The following is a 21,904-nucleotide window of genomic DNA, read 5'->3' on the forward strand; positions in this document are numbered from 1 at the left end:
TCTCCTCACGTCTCCTCCTCGTCTCCTCCTTGTCTCCTCCTCGTCCTCCGTCTCCTCCCGTCTCCTCCTCGTCTCCTCCTGTCTCCTCCTTGTCTCCTCACTTCTCCTCCTCATCTCCTCCTTGTCTCCTCCTTGTCTCCTCACGTCTCCTCCTTGTCTCCTCCGTCTCTCACGTCTCCTCATCTCCTCCTCGTCTCCTCCGTCTCCTCCGTCTCCTTCTCGTCTCCTCGTCTCCTCCCGTCTCCTCCCCGTCTCCCCCCGTCTCCTCCTCGTCTCCTCCTTGTCTCCTCCTGTCTCCTCACGTCTCCTCCTCGTCTCCTCCTTGTCTCCTCCTCGTCTCCTCACGTCTCCTCACGTCTTCGTCTCCTCCTCTCTCCTCATCTCCTCCGTCTCCTCCTCGTCTCCTCCTCGTCTCCTCATGTCTCCTCATGTCTCCTCCTCGTCTCCTCACGTCTCCTCCTCGTCTCCTCCTCGTCTCCTCATGTCTCCTCCTCGTCTCCTCCTTGTCTCCTCACGTCTCCTCACGTCTCCTCCTCGTCTCCTCCTTGTCTCCTCACGTCTCCTCTTTGTCTCCTCACGTCTCCTCCGTCTCCTTGCTCCTCCTTGTCTCCTCCATGTCTCCTCCTTGTCTCCTCCTCGTCTCCTCGTGACTCCTCCTCGTCCCCTCGTGTCTCCTCACGTCTCCTCCGTCTCCTCCTTGTCTCCTCCGTCTCCTCCTCGTCTCCTCCTCGTCTCGTCTCCTCCATCGTCTCCTCTCTCCTCCGTCCTCCTCGTCTCCTCCTCGTCTCCTCGTAATCTCCTCCTGCGTCTCCTCATCTCCTCCGTCTCCTCCTCGTCTCCTCCTTGTCTCCTCAGATGCTCCTCCGTCCTCCTCGTCTCATCCTCGTCTCCTCACGTCTCCTCCTCGTCCTCCTCGTCTCCTCCTTGTCTCCTCCGTCTCCTCCTCCTCGTCTCCTCCGTCTCCTCCTTCTCCTCCTCGTCTCCTCCTCGTCTCCTCCTTGTCTCCTCACGTCTCCTCCTCGTCTCCTCACGTCTCCTCCTTGTCTCCTCACGTCTCCTCCTCGTCTCCTCACGTCTCCTCACGTCTCCTCGTCTCCTCACGTCTCCTCCTTGTCTCCTCCTCGTCTCCTCCTCGTCTCCTCACGTCTCCTGTCTCCTCACGTCTCCTCCTTGTCTCCTCACGTCTCCTCCTCGTCTCCTCCTCGTCTCCTCACGTCTCCTCCTCGTCTCCTCACGTCTCCTCCTCGTCTCCTCACGTCTCCTCACGTCTCCTCCTCGTCTCCTCACGTCTCCTCCTCGTCTCCTCCTTGTCTCCTCCTTGTCTCCTCACGTCTCCTCCTTGTCTCCTCACGTCTCCTCCTCGTCTCCTCCTTGTCTCCTCACGTCTCCTCCTCGTCTCCTCACGTCTCTCGTCTCCTCATGTCTCCTCACGTCTCCTCCTCGTCTCCTCACGTCTCCTCCTCGTCTCCTCCTTGTCTCCTCCTCCTCCTCGTCTCCTCACGTCTCCTCCTCACGTCTCCTCACGTCTCCTCCTCGTCTCCTCATGTCTCCTCACGTCTCCTCACCTCTCCTCCTCATCTCCTCACGTCTCCTCCTCAGGTCTCCTCTGTCTCCTCGTCTCCTCAGGTCTCCTTACATCTCCTCCGACGTGTCTCACGTCTCCTCCTTGTCTCATCTTGTCTCCTCCTTGTCTCCTCCGTCCTCCTCCGTCTCCTCCTCGTCTCTCCTCGTCTCCTCACGTCTCCTCCTTGTCTCCTCCTTGTCTCCTCACGTCTCCTCCTTGTCTCCTCCTCGTCTCCTCCTTGTCTCCTCACGTCTCCTCCTCGTCTCCTCCTCGTCTCCTCACGTCTCCTCCTCGTCTCCTCACGTCTCCTCCTTGTCTCCTCCTCCTCCTCTCTCCTCCTGTCTCCTCCTCCTCCACGTCTCCTCCGTCTCCTCCTTGTCTCCTCCTTCTCCTCATCTCCTCGTCTCCTCCATCCTACTCATCCTCCCCGTCCTCCTCCTCGTCTCCTCCTCGTCTCCTCCTTGTCTCCTCATTGTCTCCTTCTTGTCTCCTCACGTCTCCTCGTCTCCTCCTCGTCTCCTCCTCGTCTCCTCCGTCTCCCTCCGTCTCCTCCTCCTCCTCGTCTCCGTCTCCTCGTCTTCGCCTCTTCGTCTCCTCCGTCTCCTCCTCGTCTCCTCCTCCGTCTCTCGTCTCCTCCTCGTCTCCGTCTCCTCGCCCGTCTCCTCGGCTGAGTATGCTCCGGGTCATCCTCATGTCGGCTAGCATGTCTCGTGCTGGCGTCACTCCTCGTCTCATATTTGATGTCCTCACGTCTCTCCTGGTCTCCTCAGCGTCTGCATCACCAATGCTGCATCGCGTGATGTCCATCAGATATCGCCCGGGTCCTCACGTTCACTCCTGCCTCTCATCTCCGCATCTCCTCCGCCGATATGTCGCAATCACTGGGTCTCCTCGCGATATCCTCCAGGTCTCCTCTGCCAGATTAACTCAGCGTGCTCACTCCTCGTCTCATCCTGGATGTCTCCTCCGGGTCTCCAGATGCTCGTCTCCTCCGTCTCGCTTGTCTCACTCAGCCGATTCCTCCTGGATGTCATCCGCGTCTCATCATGCGTCTACTCCGGGTCTCCTTTGTCTCCTCCTCATCTCCTCCGTCTCCTCCTTGTCTCCTACCGTCCTTGTCTCCTCCTTGTCTCTCGCCCATCTCCTGTCTCCTTGTACTAACTCTGTCCTCCTTGTCTCCTCGTCTCCTCCTCTCCTCATTGTCTCCTCGTTGTCTCCTTCTCATCTCCTCCATCCTGTTGTCTCCTCATCGTCTCCTCTGTCTCCTCCTTGTCTGCTCCTGTCCCTCGTCTCTCTCCGTCTTCCTCACATTCTCCTCCTCGTCTCCTCACGTCTCCTCCTCGTCTCTCCTTGTCTCACTCCGTCTCCTCCTCGTCTCCTCCTCTGTCTCCTCCCTCGTCTCCTCACCTCTCCTGTCTCCTCCTCGTCTCCTCCTCGGGCTCACCCATCCTCCTTATCTCTCCTTGTCTCCTCACGTCTCCTCTTTTGTCTCCTTCGTCTCCTCATCTCCTCCTTGTCTCCTCACGTCTCCTCATTGTCTCCTCCGCTGGTCTCCTCTCCGCCAGCAATATATCCTGTCTCCTTGTCTCCTCGGGTCTCCTCCTCGATATATAGTTGATGCTCATCCTCGTCTCCTCATCACTCCTTGTCTCCTCACATCTCCTCATCTTGTCTCCTCCTCATCGTGTCCTCCTTGTCTCCTCCTCGTCTCCTATCTCGTCTCTCCGTCTCCTCCGTTCTCCTCCGTCTCCTCTTGTCTCCTCCTCGTCTCCTCCTTGTCTCCTCTCGTCTCCTCGTCTCCTCTCGTCTCCTCGTCTCCTCCGTCACTTGTATGCTCCTCCGTCTCCTCCGTCTCCTCCGTCTCCTTGTCTCCTCCACGTCTCCTCCTCGTCTCTTCCACGTCTCCTCCTGTCCTCCTTGTCTCTCCTTAATATCTCGTCTCCTCCGTCCTCCTCCACGTCTCCTCCTCGTCTCCTCCAGGTGTCCTCCTCCTTGTCTCCTCCGTCTCCTCCTGGGTCTCTCGTCTCCCTCCTCGGTCTCCTCTCGTCTCCTCCTTGTCTCCTCATGTCTCCTCCTCGTCTCCTCACGTCTCCTCCTTGTCTCCTCCTTGTCTCCTCCTCGTCTCCTCCTTGTCTCTCCTCACGTCTCCTCCTCGTCTCCTCCTGGGTCTCCTCCGTCCTCCTCGTCTCCTCCTCGTCTCCTCCGCCACGTCTCCTCAGGTCCTCCTCGTCTCCTTCCGTCTCCTCCTCGTCTCCTCCTCGTCTCCTCACGTCTCCTCCGCCCGTCTCCTCGTGCAATGTCCTTATGTCTCCTCCTTGTCCTCCTCATCTCCTCCTCGTCTCCTCCTCGGTCTCCTCCTCGTCCTCCTGGTCTCCTCCGCGTCTCCTCCATGTCTCCTCCGTCTCCTCCAGGTCTCCTCACTTGTCTCAGGTCGGCACGATCTCCTCACTGGGTGTCTCCTCCACGTCTCCACTCCTGGGTGCTCCTCGTCTCCTCCTGGAGTCTCCTCAAGTCTCTCTCCACCTATATCCTCGTCTCCTCACCTCGTCTCCTCATCTCCTCACGTCTCCTCCTCGTCTCCTCCATCTCCTCCCTTGTCTCCTCCGTCTCCATTCCTCGCATCTCCTCCCTATTTGTCTCCTCACGTCTCCTCCTCCGTCTCCTCCGTCTCCTCCTCGTCTCCTCCTGCGTCTCCTCGTCTCCTCCTGTCTCCTTGTCTCCTCACGTCTCCTCCTTGTCTCCTCCGTCTCCTCCTGGTACTCCTCCATCTCCTCAGCAATGCTCTCCTCCTGTCCTCCTCCTTGTCTCCTCCGCGTCTCCTTCCTCGTCTCTCCGTCTCCTCGTCTCCTCAAGTCTCCTCTCGTGCTCCTCCTCGTATCTCCTCCAAAGTCTTCCTCGTCTCCTCCTTGTCTCCTCCGTCTCCTCCTCGTCCTCCTCCCGTGCTCCTCCGTCCTCCTTGTGCTCCTCCGTCTCCTCCTGGAGTGTCCTCGTCTCCTCCTGCGTCCTCGCGATATATAATATCCGTCCTGGTCCTCGGGTCTCCTCCTTGTCTCCTCCGTCTCTATCCTCAGATCTCATCGCCGCGCGTGTCTCCTCCTCGTCTCCTCCTCGTGCTCCTTGCATCTCCTAGATGTCCTGTCTCCTCCGTCTCATGTCTCCTCTCTCGTCTCCTCCTTATGCTCTCTCTTGTCTCCTCCGTCTCCTAACGTCTCCTTCTTGTCTCCTCGCTTGTCTCCTCCATTCCTCATTCTCCTCCGTCTCCTCCTCGTCTCCTCCCCATCTCCAAGTCCTCTCGTCTCCTCACGTCTCCTCCCTGTCTCCTCCTTGTCTCCTCCTCGTCTCCTCCATCGTCCTCCTTGTCTCCTCCTCGTCTCCTCCTCGTCTCCTCCTCGTCTCCTCCCTCCTCCTCCTTATGGTCTCCTCGCCCTACTCTCTGTCATCCGTCTCCTCCTCCTCGTCTCCTCACGTCTCCTCACGTCTGCTCCTCGTCTCCTCACGTCTCCTCCTCGTCTCCTCAGCCCGTGCTTCCTCCTCCTCGTCTCTCCGTATATCGTGATATCTCAGCCGATGTCTCCTCCGTCTCCGTCTCCTCATTCCTCGCCCGTCTCCTCCTCGTCTCCTCATAGATGCTCCGTCTCATCATGATGTCCTCCTGGTCTCACTCATACGTCTCCTCGCGGGTGATGTCCTGGGTCTCTGGGTCCTCCTCGTCTCCTCCGTCTCCTCCATCTCCTCCTTGTCTCCTCCTTGTCTCATCCGTGCTCCGTCTCCGGGTCTCGCCGCCCGTCATCATAGTCTGCTCCTCGTCTCCTCCGTCTCCTCGTCTCCTCCGTCTCCTCCGTCCTCCTTGTCTCCTCCATCTCCTATTGTCTCCTCCATTCTCCTCCTCGTCTCCTCCTGGATGTCTCCTCCGTCTCCTCCTCAAGTCTCCTCCTCCTCCGTCTCCTCCATCTCCTCCTCGTCTCCTCCGTCCTCCTGGTCTCCTCCGTCTCCTCCTCGTCTCCTCCTGAGTCTCCTCCGTCTCCTCTCGTCTCCCTTGTCTCCTCGTCTCCTCCTGGTCTCCTCCTTCTCCTCTCGTCTCCTCACATCTCCTCCTTGTGCCTCTCGTCTCCTTGTCTCCTCCTCGTCTCCTCCTGGTCTCGATCTCCGTCTCCTCCTCATACGTGCTCCTCCGTCTCCTCTCGTCTCCTCCGTCCATCGCGTCTCCTCCGCGTCTCCTCCTCCATTCTCCTCACGTCTCCTCCTTGTCTCTCCGTGCTCCTCGTCTTCCGTCTCTGGTCTCCTCCTCCTCAAAGGTCTCCTCGTCAGTGTCCTCCTGGTCTCCTCCTCGTCTCCTCGCCCGATGCTCCTTGTCTCCTCCTCGTCTCCTCCACGTCTCCTCCTCGTCTCCTCAAGTCTCCTCCGTCCTCTCGTCTCCTCATTTCCTCCTTGTCTCCTCACTTCCTCCTCCTCATCTCCTCCGTCTCCTCCTTGATATATCCGTCTCCTCCTGCGTGTCTCCTCATTCTCCTTCTTCGTCCTCCTCCGTCTCCTCCTCGTCTCCTCCTCGTCTCCTCCTCATCTCCTCCTCGTCTCCTCCTCATCTCCTCACGTCGTCCTCCCTCGATCTCCTCCTTGTCCTCTGGGTCTCCTCCGTCTCCTCCGTCTGTCCTCGTCTCCTCAGGTCTCCTCCTCCTCATAATGACCTCCTGATGTCCTCCTGCGTCTCCTCATCCTCCGTCTCCTCCTCAATCTCCTCCGTCCTCCTCTGCGTCTCATCATGGTCTCCTCAGATCGCCACTCACGTGTCTCCTTGTCCTCAGGTCTCAGGTCTTTCGTGCTCGCCTCGTGCTCCTCCAGGTCTCCTCCTTTGATGTCCTCAGATAATATAATTGTCCTCGTCTCCTCCTTATTATGTAATCGCTCCTCCGTCTCCTTGATCTCCTCCTCGTCTCCTCCATCTCCTCCGTCATCCTCCTCGTCTCCTCCGTCTCCTCCTCGTCTCCTCCTCTTATTATATCCTGTCTCCTCCTGGTCTCCTCCTTCGTATAAACGTCTCCTCCTGGAGTCTTCCTCCTAAAATGTCTCCTCTCGTCTCCTCCTTGTCTCCTCCGTCCTCCTCGTCTCCTCCTTGTCTCCTCGTCACGTCCTCGTCTCCTCATCTCCCTCCTCGTCTCCTCCTCGTCTCCCTCCGTCTCCTCCTCTTCTTGTCTCCTCCGTCTCCTGGGTAATGCTCCGTCTCCTCCTCGTCTCCTCCGTCTCCTCCTTGTCTCCTCTCTCCTAATATATCCTCCATTCTCTCCTCCGTCTCCTCCTTGTCTCCTCCCGCTCGTGCTCCTCCTCGTCTCCTCCTGGTCTCCTCCTCGTCTCTCCTCTATTGTCTCCTCTCCTTGCTTGTCTCCTCCTCGTCTCCACTCTAAATTGTCTCTCCGCCCGTATATCCTGGGTCTCCTCCAGGTCTCTCACGTCTCCTCCCATCCTCACGTCTCCTCATGCCCGTCTCCTCCTCCGTCTCCTCCTCCTCCGTCTCCTCCTTGTCTCCCCTCCTCGTGCTCTCTCCGTTGTCCACTCCTCCTCCGTCTCCTCCTCCCTATATCACCTTCCTCGTCTCCTCCTCGTTCTCCTCAGGTCTCCTCCTGAGTCTCATCCTCCTCGTCTCCTCCGCCCTCCTTGCCTCCTCCTGTCTCCTCCTCGTCTCCTCCTCGTCTCCTCCTTGTCTCCTCCTCGTCTCCTCACGTCTCCTCGTCCTCATCTCCTCCTTAAATGTCCTCCTCGTCTCCCTCAGGTGCCATATAAGTCTCCTCAGCCCGTATCATAATTCTCCTCCTCGTCTCCTCCTTGTCTCTCCGTCTCCTCGTCTCCTCCTCAGGTCTCCTCCGTCCTCGCCAATCCATCTGGGTCATCATCGTCTCATCCTCGTCCTCCGTTCGCTTGTCTCCTTGTCTCCTCGTTGTCGTCTCCTCTGGGTCTCCTCCGTCTCCTATCTTGTCTCCTGTCTCCTGGGTCTCCTCGTCTCCTCCTTGTCTCCCTCGCGTCTCCTCCATCTCACTCCTCCGTCTCCTCCGTGCGTCTCTCACGTCTCCTCCTCTCCTCCTTGTCTCCTCCGTCTCCTCCCTCGTCCTCCTTGTCTCCTCCTTGTCTCCTCCTGGGTCTCCTCCGTTCCTCGTCTCCTCCTGGGTCTCCTCCACGTCTCCTCCTCGTCTCCTCATGTCTCCTCATCTCCTCCGTCTCGTCTCCTCACGTCCTCTCATCATAGATGTCACCTCCTTGTCTCCTCGTCTCCTCACTGTCCTCCGTCCACCTCGTCTCTCTGTCTCTGTCTCCGTCTCCTCCCTAAATCTCCTCCTCCTCGTCTCCTCCGTCCTCCTAAATCGTCTCCTCCATGTCACTCCTCACGTCTCCTCCTCGTCTCCTCGTCTCGTCTCCTCTCCTCGTCTCCTCCTCGTCTCCTCCTTGTCTCCTCACATCTCCTCCTCGTCTCCTCACGTCTCCTCCTTGTCTCCTCCTCGTCTCCTCCTCGTCTCCTCCTCGTCTCCTCACGTCTCCTCCTTGTCTCCTCACGTCTCCTCCTCGTGTCTCTCGTCTCCTCCTCCTCCACGTGGAGTCTCCTCCGTCTCCTCCTCGTCTCCTCTCGTCTCCTCCGTCTCCTCCTCTCTCGTCTCCTCTCGTCTCCTCCTAGTCTCCAATACCGCCCTCTCCTCCTCGTCTCCTCACCTCTCCTCGTCTCCTCAGAATACTCCTCCTGGAGTCTCCTCCTGTGAATCTCCTTCGTATCTGTCCCTCCCATCTCCTCCTCGTCTCCTCCGTCTCCTCCTGGTCTCCTCTTTTTGTCTTGTCCTCACTCTAGGTCTCCTCAGATCCTCCTGCCTCCTCCTACAGGTCTCCTCCGTTGTCTCCTCCTCAGTCTCCTCCTCGTCTCCTCCCTCTCTCTCGTCTCATGGTCTCCTCATGTCTCTCATCTCGTCTCCTCCGTCCTCCTCGTCTCCTCCTCGTCTCCTCTCGTCTCCTCACCTGCTCTCCTCCTCCTTGTCTCCTCCGTCTCTCACCCTCCTCGTCTCCTCCTCGTCTCCTCCTCGTCTCCTCACGTCTCCTCACGTCTCCTCCTTGTCTCCTCACGTCTCCTCCTTGTCTCCTCCTTGTCTCCTCACGTCTCCTCCTTGTCTCCTCACGTCTCCTCCTTGTCTCCTCACGTCTCCTCCTCGTCACCTCTCCTCCTCGTCCTCTGTCTCCTCCCGTCTCTCCTCAGTCTCCTCCTGTGCCTCCATCTCCTCAGGTCTCCTCTCTCCTCTCTCCTCCTCTCGTCTCCTCCGTCTCCTCCTAGTCTCCTCCTCTCCTCGTCTCCTCACGTCCTCCTCCTGAGTCTCCTCAGTCTCCTCCTCTCTCCTCCTCCAGGTCCTCAGGTCTCTGATCTCTAACGTCCTCGTCTCATCTTTTTTTTTACCTGGTCTCCTCCGTCTCCGTCTCCTCCTGTCTCCTCCTCGTCTCCTCCTCGTCTCCTCATGTCTCCTCACATCTCCTCCTCGTCTCCTCACGTCTCCTCCTCGTCTCCTCCTTGTCTCCTCACGTCTCCTCACGTCTCCTCCTCGTCTCCTCTCCTCCTCGTCTCCTCCTCCTTATGTCTCCTCTGTCTCCTCCTCATGTCCTCCACGTCTCCTCCGTCCTCCTCCTTCTCCTCCGTCTCCTCCTCGTCTCCTCCTCCGTCTCCTCCCGTCCTCTCCTCCTCCTCCTGTCTCCTCCTCTCCGTCTCCTCCGTCCTCCTCGTCTCCTCCTATGTCTCCTCCTGTCTCCTCCTCCTCTCCTCACGTCTCCTCCTCGTCTCCTCCTCATCTCTCCTCACGTCTCCTCCTCACGTCTCCTCCTCGTCTCCTCACGTCTCCTCCTTGTCTCCTCATAGATGTTTACCTCTTCGTCTCCTCCGTCTCCTGCGTCCTCGCCTGTCTCCTCCGTCTCCTCCTCGTCTCCTCTCCTTGTCGCGATATCCTCCGTCTCCTCGTCTCTCCTGTCTCCTCCAAATCCAAAGGTATCCACGTCTCCTCATCACTCCTCGTCTCCTCCCGTCTCCTTGTCTCCTCCTCGTCTCCTCCGTCTCCTCCCGTTCTCCTCCTCCTCAAGTCTCCTCCTTCTCCTCGTCTCTCCTTGTCTCCTCCGTCTCCTCGTCGCTCCTCACGTCTCTCCGTCTCCTCCCGTCTCCTCGTCGTCTCCTCCTCCTGTCTCCATGTCTCCTCTCCTCGTCCTCATGTCTCCTCCTTGTCTCCTCCTCGTCTCCTCCGTCTCCTCCTCATCTCTCCTCCTCCGGCCTGTCTCCTCTCCCGCCGTTGTCTCACAATCTCCGTCTCCTCCTTGTCTCCTCACTCCTCATAAATGTCTCCTTGTCTCCTCTTGTCTCCGTCCTGTTGTCTCCTCCGTCTCCTCCTCTCCCTCCTGTCTCCTCCTCCTCGTCTCCTCACGTCTCCTCCTTGTCTCCTCCTTGTCTCCTCACGTCTCCTCCTTGTCTCGTCTCCTCTCGTCTCTTGTCTCCTCCTGTCTCTCCTCTCCTGTCTCCTCCTCGTCTCCTCCTGTCTCTCCTCCTTGTCTCCTCCTCCTCTTGTCTCCTCCTTGTCTCCTCACGTCTCCTCCTCGTCTCCTCCTCGTCTCCTAACGTCTCCTCCTCGTCTCCTCACGTCTCCTCACGTCTCCTCCTCGTCTCCTCCTCGTGACACCATCCTGTCCCAGTAGCAGACACACAGAGCGTGGAGCCAGTGGACCAATCAGAGCGCCGTGCTGTGACTTCCTGTCCCTGTAGGCGTGTCCGTGGCGGGGCAGCATGCCGTGGTGATTGGTCGCAGTCCGATCGTGGGCGTCCCGATGGCCGCGCTGCTGCTGTGGAGCCACGCCACCGTGACCACCTGCCACTCACACACCCGGGACCTGCCTGCACAGGTGAGGGCTCACCGGGACCCACCTGGGCCCACCTGGACCCACCGGGACCCACCGGGACCCACCGGGACCCACCTGGGCCCACCTGGACCCACCTGGACCCACCTGGGCCCACCTGGACCCACCGGGACCCACCTGGGCCCACCTGGGCCCACCGGGACCCACCTGGACCCACCTGGACCCACCTGGGCCCACCTGGACCCACCTGGACCCACCGGGACCCACCTGGGCCCACCTGGACCCACCGGGACCCACCTGGGCCCACCTGGGCTCACCTGGACCCACCTGGACCCACCTGGGCCCACCGGGACCCACCTGGACCCACCTGGACCCACCTGGGCCCACCGGGACCCACCTGGACCCACCTGGACCCACCTGGACCCCAGGGGGCGCTGGATCGGCTTCCTGTGTGAGGTGATGCGTTTCCTGTCTGACTGCAGGTGAGCCGCGCCGACATCCTGGTGGTGGGGGTGGGGCGAGCAGAGATGGTGAGAGGGGAGTGGCTTAAGGAAGGGGGCGTGGTCATCGACTGTGGAATCAACCACATAGCAGGTACTGGGGTTACATCTGGTACTGCATATAAATATATATACACATATATACACATACATACACACATATATACACACATATATACACACATATATACACATACATACACACATATATACACACATATATACATATACACATATATACACACATATATACACATATATATACACATATATACACATACACATATATATACACATATATACACATATATATACACATATATATACACATACATATACACATATATATACATATATATACACATATATACACATATATATACACATATATATACACATATATATACACTTATATATACACATATATATACACATATATATACACATATATACACATATATACACACATATATACACATACATATACACATATATACACATATATATACACATATATACACATACATATACATTAGGGATGCTCCGATCTGATCGGCGCCGATCCATATCGGCCGATATTCCCATTATCGGTTTTGATCGGCGTTCTCAAAACTATCAGAGAGAACTATCAGACGTTTCAATGGCGGCGCAACGGAGACGATGCGCCCGGCGAGGGCCGCAGAGGTCAGAGGTCAGAGGGGATCCTCACCACCGAGCGGCGTCCCCGTCCCCCGAGTTGAATCTCTGGGTCGACTCAGCCGACTCACATGTCTGCCCCTAGAGATGCTCACGCTAAACACATTCCATCAGGAGCGAGAGGGTTTGATCACGTTAGCGAAGGATTTATGTGACAACATCCGGTTTTGATATAGTTAGCGTAAGGATTTACGTGAAACAACATTCGTTTGTCAAAATAAGATGTCGACAAATCATATCAAAGTAAACAATGAACTGATTTTGTATCTTTATAGATCGTTTCTGAGATTTAGCTTAAATTATGCTAACATTAAAACATGTTTACTGTACCAAGGAAGAGTTTATAAAAATAAGTCAGACTTTTGTATGTTAAACAAAGTCCTGTATATAGATCTCCCCAAGAGTTCCAGGAAATGAATGATGCAGATGTGTTCCATACATATCTGAAATCCCCTACAATAGCAATCAAACAATTTTAATGTATCATTTAGGACATTTTTCAAACTAAAAGTCCTAAATGTTTTTAAAAATCTGTAATTTCTTTAATGTTTGAGGTGCTTTATATATGTATTTCCTCATAGTCCTCATAGCAATAATGCTACACAATAAATAGAATGCTTCAATCGACACTGATCGGTATTATCGGTGATCGGCAGGTACTGATTTCAGTGATCGGTGATCGGCACCAAAAACCTGATCGGTGCATCTCTAATATATATGTGTGTATATATATTTGTGTATATATATGTGTATATATATGTATATATACACATATATATATGTGTATATATATACACATATATATACACGTATATATAGATACACATATATATATGTGTATCTATATATATATACACATACATATATATACACATATATATATACACATACACACATATATATATACACATATATATACACATATATATATACACATACATGTATATACACATCTATATATGTATATATACATATATATATACTGTATATATGATGGAACCTCTTGTCTCTGACAGATGAGACGAAGGCCAGCGGGAAACGGGTCGTCGGGGACGTCCACTACGCCTCGGCCAATCAGAGAGCAGGATTCATCACACCTGTTCCAGGGGGGGTGGGGCCTATGACCGTGGCCATGCTCATGGAGGTAAAGGACTTTATTTACTTCATTGTTTTACACACACACACACACACATATATATATATATGTATACATATAAATATGTATACATATATATTCATATATTCAATTCAATTCAATTCAGTTTATTTGTATAGCCCAATTTCACAAATTACAAATTTGTCTCGGAGTGCTTTACAATCTGTACACATAGACATCCCTGCCCCAAAACCTCACATCGGACCAGGAAAAACTCCCAAATAACCCTTCAGGGAAAAAAGGAAGAAACCTGGAGAGAGCAACAGAGGATCCCTCTCCAGGATGGACAGATGCAATAGATGTAATGTGTACAGAAGGACAGATTTAGAGTTAAAATACATTCAATGAATATGACAGAGTGTATGAATAGTTCATAGTAGGCATATTCCACGATGGAGACCTCCACGATCCATCAGGCAGATGGCGGTGGGGAGGAGGGGTGGGCGGAGTCTCAACAGGACAGTGGCGTAGTCATGAGCAGGAATTCCACGACCCAGTCGATCCATCAGGCAGATAGGATCTATGCCGTCTCATAGGGTCCGATGACCCCATGAGGCGTAAAGTCAAAGGACTTCGGGGAGAAAGCAGAGTTAGTAGCGTGTGATTGAGATGAAAATTCATCTTAAGGAGAGAAAAAGAGGAGATAGGTACTCAGTGCATCCTAAGCGTCCCCGGCAGCTATAAGCCTATAGCAGCATATCAAGGGGCTGGACCAGGGCAAACCTGATTCAGCCCTAACTATAAACTCTGTCAAGAGGAAGGTCTTAAGTCTACTCTTAAGCGAGGTGACTGTGTCTGCCTCCCGGACTGAAGGTGAAGCTGGTTCCATAAAGAGGAGCTTGATAACTAAAGGCTCTGGCTCCCATTCTACTTTTTAAGACTCTAGGAACTACAAGTAGTCCGCATTTAGTGGCGTAGCTCTCTAGTGGGCAATATGGTGCGACAAGCTCCTTAAGATATGATGGAGCATCACCAATCAAGGCTTTGTGCGTTAAGAGAATAATTTTAAAAGTGATTCTTGATTTTACTGGGAGCCAGTGCAGAGCAGCTAGTGCAGGAGTGATGTGATCTCTTTTCTTAGTTTTAGTGAGAACACGAGCTGCAGCATTCTGGATCAACTGGAGGGACCTAAGAGATTTATTAGAGCAGCCTGCTAATAAGGAGTTGCAGTAATCCAGTCTCGAAATGTGACGCGTGAACCAATTTTTCTGCATCTTTTGAGACAAGATGTGCCTGATTTTTGAAATATTACGTAGATGAAGAATGCAGTCCTTGAGATTTGCTTTACGTGGGAGTTAAAGGACAAGTCGATCAAAGATAACGCCAGGATTCTTTACAGTGGTGTTGGATGCCAGGGCAATGCCGTCTACAGAATCCACATCACCAGATAATTGATCTCTGAGGTGCTCAGGGCGATTAAAATTACTTGGTTTTGTCTGAGTTTAACATCAAGAAGTTGCAGGTCATCCATGTTTTATGTCTTTAAGACATGCTTGAATTTACAGAGTTGGTTGCTCTCCTCTGGTTTTATCGATAAATATAGTTGAGTGTCATCTGCATAACAATGAAAGTTTATGGAGTGTTTCCTGATAATATTGCCCAAAGGAAGCATGTATAAGGTAAATAAAATTGGTCCAAGCACAGAACCTTGTGGAACTCCGTGATTAACGTTGGTGGTTATCGGCGTCATCGTTTACAAATACAAACTGAGATCGATCTGATAAATAGGATTTAAACCAAATTAGTGCCGTGCCTGAAATGCCAATCGACTGCTCCAGTCTCTGTAACAGGATGTCATGGTCAATGGTGTCGAATGCAGCACTAAGGTCTAACAAGACCAGGACAGAGAGAGTCCTTTATCTACTGCCATTAAGAGATCATTTGTAATTTTCACCAGTGCCGTCACGGTGCTGTGGTGTTTCTAAATCCTGATTGAAATTACACAAATAAACTATCAAGATGTAGAAAGTCGCACAACTGATCAGTGACCACTTTGACAAGGATCTTGGAGAGGAAGGGAGGTTAGAGATCGGTCTGTAGTTAGCCAATACCTCTGGATCCAGGCTGGCCTTCTTCTGGTGAGGTGTACTAACAGCCACCTTGAAGGTGTGTGCGTGGCCTGTTAGCAGAGACACATTGATAATATCTAATAGAGAGCGCCAATTAAAGGCAAAAGCGTCTTTAAGCAGCCTCGTCGGGATGGGGTCCAAGAGACAGGTAGGCGTGTTGAAGTAGAAACCGTTGAAAATAATTGGTCACGGTTGATAGGAAAATCCTCAAATATACACCAGGGCATACAGCGGTTTCCAAGGCCATTCCACTTGAGGACAGATTGGCACTGGTTATGGGCAAGAGATTATTAATCTTGTCCTAATAGTTAAAATCTTTTCATTAAAGAAGTTCATAAAGTCATTACCACTAAGGTTTATAGGAATGCTCGGCTCCACAGAGCTGTGACTCTCTGTCAGCCTGGCTACAGTGCTGAAGAGAAACCTGGGGTTGTTTTATTTTTCTATTATTGATGAGTAATAGGCTGCTCTGGCATTACGGAGGGCCTTCTTATATGTTTTAAGACTATCTCGCCAAACTAAGCGGGATTCTTGAGATTAGTTGAGCCATATGCGTTCAAGCTTTCGTGACGTTGCTTCAGTTTGCGGGTCTGAGGGTTATACCAGGAGCAAACCTCCTCTTCCTCACTGTCTTCTTCTTCAGAGGGCTATCGAGTCCAGTGTCATTCTCAGAGCCTATGGCACTGTCAACAAGATGATCAATCTGGGACGGGCTAAAGTTAGTCCAGGAGTCCTCTGTTATATTGATGCGTGGTATCGAATCAAATACAGAAGGAATCGCATCGTTAAACTTAGCTACAGCACTATCAGTTAGACATCTAGTGTAGAAACTTTTGACTAACGGTACACTCCGGTAGTATAAATTCAAAGTTATGAGGTTGTGGTCTGACAGAAGAGGATTCTGTGGAAGGCGTTCAAATGCTCAATGTCAGCGCCATAAGTAAGAACAAGATCAGCGTGTGGCCAAAGCTGTGAGTGGGTTTCTGTACTCTCTGACAGAAGCCAATCGAGTCAACAAGGAGATGAATGCAGCACTAAGGCAATCATTATCAACATCCACATGGATATTAAAATCTCCAACAATAATAACTTTATCGGTTTTAAGAACCAAACTTGATATAAATTCTGAGAATTCAGATATAAACTCTGAATATGGACCTGGTGGACGGTACAGAATCACAAATCGAATTGGCTGTAGTGTTTTCCAGGTTGGATGTGAAAGACTAAGAACAAGGCTTTCAAATGAGGTGTAGTGTAATTTTGGTTGAGGATTAATTAATAGGCTCGATTCAAAGATGGCTGCTACTCCACCTCCTCGATCGGTGCCTCGAGGAATGTGAGTATTAATATGACTTGGAGGAGTCGATTCATTCAGGCAGACATATTCTTCATGGCTCAGCCAGGTTTCAGTTAGGCAACATAAATCAATGTGATTATCTGATATTAAATCATTTAGGAACACAGCTTTAGATGACAGAGATCGAATATTTAGGAGACCACATTTAATAAACCTATTTTGTTGCACTGCTGAAATAATTGTGTTAACTTGTATAAGGTTATTGTGTACGACTCCTCTTCTGCTTACTTTTGATTTATTTAATTGAAGTGGCCGTGGGACAGACACAGTCTCTACTCTAAAGTCAAGGGTGGGTAACTGCTCGAATGGAAGAGCAGAGAAGGGTGTTAAACTACAACTCTGCTCCCGGTTCCTGATCTGAACCCTGGGTTGTCATAGATTAAGTCCGGTGATCAACTTGGTCATATTCGCAGAAATGAGACGCGCTCCGTCCAACGTGGGATGAATGCCGTCTCTCCTCATCAGATCAGGTTTTCCCCAGAAAGTCTTCCAGTTGTCTACGTAGGCCACATTATTCGCTGGGCACCACCTCGACAGCCAGCGGTTGAAAGACGACATATATATATATATGTATATACATATATATATATATATATGTTTACATATATATATATATGTTTACATATATATATACACACACATATATATATACATATATACACACACATATATATATATACATATATATACACACACATATATATATATACATATATATACACACACATATATATACATATATATATATACACACACACACATATACAGGACTGTCTCAGAAAATTAGAATATTGTGATAAAGTTCTTCATTTTCTGTAATGCAATTAAAAAAACAAAAATGTCATGCATTCTGGATTCATTACAAATCAACTGAAATATTGCAAGCCTTTTATTCTTTTAATATTGCTGATTATTTTTTACAGCTTAAGAAAACTCTAAAATCCTATCTCATAAAATTTTAATATTTTCTCAGACCAAGTAAAAAAAAAGATTTATAACAGCTGAGTGTTTGTCAAGGCTCAGGAAACCCTTGCAGGTGTTTCGAGTTAATTAGACAATTCAAGTGATATGTTTAATACCCTACTAGTATACTTTTTCATGATATTCTAATATTTAGAGATAGGATATTTGAGTTTTCTTAAGCTGTAAACCATAATCAGCAATATTAAAAGAATAAAAGGCTTGCAATATTTCAGTTGATTTGTAATGAATCCAGAATGCATGACATTTTTGTTTTTTGAATTGCATTACAGAAAATAAAGAACTTCATCACAATATTCTAATTTTCTGAGACAGTCCTGTATACATATACAGGACTGTCTCAAAAAATTAGAATATTGTGATAAAGTTCTTTATTTTCTGTAATGCAATTAAAAACTATTAAATATTAAAAGAATAAAGGCTTGCAATATTTCAGTTGATTTGTAATGAATCCAGAATGCATGACATTTTTGTTTTTTTAATTGCATTACAGAAAATAAAGAACTTCATCACAATATTCTAATTTTCTGAGAGTCCTGTATATACACACATATCTATATGTATATATATATATATGTGTGTGTATATATATTATATAGAATATACACTTTTATTAATCCCCAAGGAAATTAGTTCTCTGCATTTAACCCATCCTTAGTTATTAAGGAGCAGTGGGCTGCGGTGAGCGCCGGGAAGCAACTGGGGGTTCAGTGCCTTGCTCAAGGACACTACGACTTGCAACTAATGGGGAGAGCGGGGATCGAACCCACAACCCTGCGGTTGCAGGACGGCCCTCTTACACCACTGAGCTAAAGCCGCCCCCAATATATGTGTATATATTTGTATATATACACATATATATGTATATATATATACATATATACACATATATATATTGTGTATATATACTGTATATTCGTGTGTATATATCTATTTGTGTGTATATATATACACATATATATGTGTATATACATATATACACATATATATGTGTATATATATGTGTATATGTACACATATATATACACATATATATATGTGTATATATACATATATATTGTGTATATATATATTTGTGTATATATTTTTGTGTGTATATGTGTATATATATGTGTATATATTTGTGTATATATATATTTGTGTGTATATATCTGTGTATATATGTGTGTGTATATATATATATTTGTGTGTATATGTGTATATATTTTTGTGTATAAATATATTTGTGTGTATATATTTGTGTATATATTTTTGTGTATATATCTGTGTATATATTTGTGTGTATAAATATATTTGTGTATATATATATGTGTATATATATATTTGTGTGAATATATATGTGTATATATCTGTGTATATATTTGTGTATTTGTATCAGAACACGGTGCAGAGCGCTCAGCGGTTCCTCCTGATGAAGACGAGGAGATGAAGATGAACAACAAGGATTCTTTGATATATTTGAATGAATATGTTTGAATACTTTCTGCTTCTCTAAAAGTAGAAAAATGTTTTTGCTCAAATAAAAATAAAAAGTATAATTGACCCCTGACCTGTCCTCTGACCCCTGTCCTCTGACCCCTGACCTGTCCTCTGACCCCTGTCCTCTGACCCCTGACCTGTCCTCTGACCCGTGTCCTCTGACCCCTGAACCCTGACCTGTCCTCTGACCCCTGACCTGTCCTCTGACCCGTGTCCTCTGACCCGTGTCCTCTGACCCCTGTCCTCTGACCCCTGTCCTCTGAACCCTGACCTGTCCTCTGACCCCTGTCCTCTTGCATAGAAACCTTTCAGTTTATGGCTCACATGCTAGTATAGAGACCAGGACCAGGGCCGGGACCAGGACTAGGGCCAGGGCCAGGACCAGGGCCGGGACCAGGACCAGGGATGGGACCAGGGACTGGACCAGGACTAGGGCCAGGACCAGGAATGGGACCAGGACTAGGGCCAGGGCCAGGGACGGGACCAGGACTAGGGCCAGGACCAGGGCCGGGACCAGGACTAGGGCCAGGACCAGGACCAGGACCAGGGACGGGACCAGGACTAGGGCCAGGGCCAGGACCAGGACCAGGGATGGGACCAGGGACTGGACCAGGACTAGGGCCAGGACCAGGGCCGGGACCAGGGCCAGGACCAGGACCAGGACCAGGGACGGGACCAGGACTAGGGATGGGACCAGGACTAGGGATGGGACCAGGACTAGGGCCGGGACCAGGGATGGGACCAGGGCCAGAGCCGGGACCAGGACCAGGGCAGGGACCAGGACCAGGGATGGGACCAGGACTAGGGCCAGGACCAGGGACGGGACCAGGACTAGGGCCAGGACCAGGGATGGGACCAGGGACGGGACCAGGACTAGGGCCAGGACCAGGGACGGGAACAGGACTAGGACCAGGACCAGGGACGGGACCAGGACTAGGGCCAGGACCAGGGACGGGAACAGGACTAGGGCCAGGACCAGGGACGGGACCAGGGACGGGACCAGGACTAGGGCCAGGACCAGGGATGGGACCAGGACTAGGGATAGGACCAGGACCAGGGACGGGAACAGGACTAGGGCCAGGACCAGGGATGGGACCAGGGACGGGACCAGGACTAGGGCCAGGACCAGGACCAGGGACGGGACCAGGACTAGGGCCAGGGACGGGAACAGGACTAGGACCAGGACCAGGGACGGGACCAGGACTAGGGCCAGGACCAGGACCAGGGACGGGAACAGGACTAGGGCCAGGACCAGGGACGGGACCAGGACTAGGGCCAGGACCAGGGCCAGGACCAGGGATGGGACCAGGACCAGGGATGGGACCAGGGACGGGACCAGGGCCAGGACCAGGGCCGGGACCAGGACCAGGGATGGGACCAGGGCCGGGACCAGGACCAGGGCCGGGACCAGGACCAGGGACGGGACCAGGACCAGGGCCGGGACCAGGACCAGGGACGGGACCAGGACCAGGGCCGGGACCAGGACCAGGGACGGGACCAGGGCCAGGACTAGGACCAGGGCCAGGACTAGGACTAGGACCAGGGACGGGACCAGGACTCTAAGCTGTTCTGCTCAGCTGAGCAGCAGCTGGTTCATGACGGCTCGGACCAGAGAGCGAGGAGGAGGAGAGAGGAGAGAGAGGGGAGGAGGAGGAGGAGGAGAGAAAGGAGGAGGAGAGGAGAGAGAGGAGAGAGGAGAGGAGAGAGGAGAGAGGAGGAGAGGAGGAGGAGAGGAGAGAGAGGAGAGAGGAGAGGAGAGAGGAGAGAGGAGGAGATCTTCATGTGCAGTGAAGTCTCTCGCTGATGACTCTTCTCTTCTCTGATTGGTGGAAACTCTTTATTGTTCCATCAAGACGTTTAAGGACAAAACAAAGACAAGATTCAACAATCAATCCTCAATAATCAATAATCAATGACTTCTCAACTGATCAAAGAACGCTGACTCCGTGTCCACGTTAAAGAACACACTTCCTCTGGGAACCCTTTCAAAATAAAGTTCATCATGTGACCTCTGAGTTATAATAATTAAATACTGATGAATTATATATATGTATACACATATATGTGTTTATATATGCATATATATATATATCTTTTTATATGTATACATATATATCTATGTTTTTATATGTATACATATATATAAACACATATATGTATATATATGTATACATATATATGTATAAACACACATATATATATCTATAAATATATATATATATAATTAAATGATTTCCTCTACAGATTGTCCTGAATCTTGATTTGATGGAAACACCAACGAGCATCAAAGCACAGGAAGGCACTGCTGCATCCTTTCACAATAAAAGTCCTTCTGAAGACACAAGTTATCTTCACAATACCGGAGCATTTGAACGCATCGTTTCATCTCAGAGGCGTTCACTGTCCGCTGGTGAGTGTGGAAAATCAGGGTTCTACACACCGTCTCGTCGGTCCGTCTCGTCGGTCCGTCTCGTGGGTCCGTCTCGTGGGTCCGTCTCGTCGGTCCGTCTCGTGGGTCCGTCTCGTGGGTCCGTCTCATGGGTCCGTCTCGTCGGTCCGTCTCATGGGTCCGTCTCGTCGGTCCGTCTCGTCGGTCCGTCTCATGGGTCCGTCTCGTCGGTCCGTCTCGTCGGTCCGTCTCATGGGTCCGTCTCATGGGTCCGTCTCGTCGGTCCGTCTCGTCGGTCCGTCTCGTCGGTCCGTCTCATGGGTCCGTCTCATGGGTCCGTCTCGTCGGTCCGTCTCGTGGGTCCGTCTCGTGGGTCCGTCTCGTGGGTCCGTCTCGTGGGTCCGTCTCGTCGGTCCGTCTCGTGGGTCCGTCTCGTGGGTCCGTCTCGTGGGTCCGTCTCGTGGGTCCGTCTCGTGGGTCCGTCTCGTGGGTCCGTCTCGTCGGTCCGTCTCATGGGTCCGTCTCGTCGGTCCGTCTCATGGGTCCGTCTCGTCGGTCCGTCTCATGGGTCCGTCTCATGGGTCCGTCTCGTCGGTCCGTCTCGTCGGTCCGTCTCGTCGGTCCGTCTCATGGGTCCGTCTCGTCGGTCCGTCTCGTCGGTCCGTCTCATGGGTCCGTCTCGTCGGTCCGTCTCATGGGTCCGTCTCATGGGTCCGTCTCATGGGTCCGTCTCGTCGGTCCGTCTCATGGGTCCGTCTCGTCGGTCCGTCTCATGGGTCCGTCTCATGGGTCCGTCTCGTCGGTCCGTCTCGTCGGTCCGTCTCATGGGTCCGTCTCATGGGTCCGTCTCATGGGTCCGT

At 51.5% G+C, this 21,904-nt stretch overlaps 2 protein-coding genes across 3 annotated transcripts in view; one reads left to right on the forward strand and one right to left on the reverse strand.

Annotated features, from left to right (window-relative positions):
• Window positions 1-18,718, forward strand: part of mthfd1a (methylenetetrahydrofolate dehydrogenase (NADP+ dependent) 1a, methenyltetrahydrofolate cyclohydrolase, formyltetrahydrofolate synthetase) — a 126,488-nt gene extending 107,770 nt beyond the window's left edge. The window contains exons 2-5 of one of the 2 annotated variants that reach the window (XM_056427989.1): window positions 10,326-10,462; window positions 10,900-11,011; window positions 12,630-12,757; window positions 18,555-18,718. In XM_056427989.1, coding sequence (XP_056283964.1) covers window positions 10,388-10,462; window positions 10,900-11,011; window positions 12,630-12,757; window positions 18,555-18,605 — 366 coding nt within the window. In that variant the 5' untranslated portion in view covers window positions 10,326-10,387 and the 3' untranslated portion in view covers window positions 18,606-18,718. Of the gene's footprint in view, window positions 1-10,325; window positions 11,012-12,629; window positions 12,758-18,554 lie in introns of both variants that reach the window. The other variant, XR_008833367.1, reaches the window with a different exon arrangement.
• Window positions 18,719-18,766: 48 nt separating this feature from the next.
• On the reverse strand, window positions 18,767-21,194 carry LOC130202972 (basic proline-rich protein-like). Its single transcript, XM_056428870.1, has 3 exons — window positions 21,096-21,194; window positions 18,927-20,214; window positions 18,767-18,832 (listed from the first exon to the last, which is right to left on the reverse strand). The coding sequence occupies exons 1-2, from the start codon at window positions 21,192-21,194 to the stop codon at window positions 18,976-18,978; spliced, it is 1,338 nt and encodes a 445-aa protein (XP_056284845.1). The 3' UTR covers window positions 18,767-18,832; window positions 18,927-18,975.
• Between the last annotated feature and the right edge of the window lie 710 nt (window positions 21,195-21,904).

The sequence above is a fragment of the Pseudoliparis swirei genome, chromosome 12 (assembly GCF_029220125.1).
Source record: "Pseudoliparis swirei isolate HS2019 ecotype Mariana Trench chromosome 12, NWPU_hadal_v1, whole genome shotgun sequence".
In the NCBI taxonomy this organism is placed as follows: domain Eukaryota; kingdom Metazoa; phylum Chordata; class Actinopteri; order Perciformes; family Liparidae; genus Pseudoliparis; species Pseudoliparis swirei.

What these genes read in the sequence shown, in the direction of transcription:
- LOC130202972 (XM_056428870.1), bottom strand. Translation starts at nt 21,194, where the DNA reads ATGAGACGGACCCACGAGACGGACCCACGAGACGGACCGACGAGACGG. An exon ending in CGAGACGGACCGACGAGACG is followed by an intron (nt 20,215 to 21,095) that starts GTGTGTAGAACC and finishes AGAACAGCTTAG; the next exon opens with AGTCCTGGTCCCGTCCCTGG.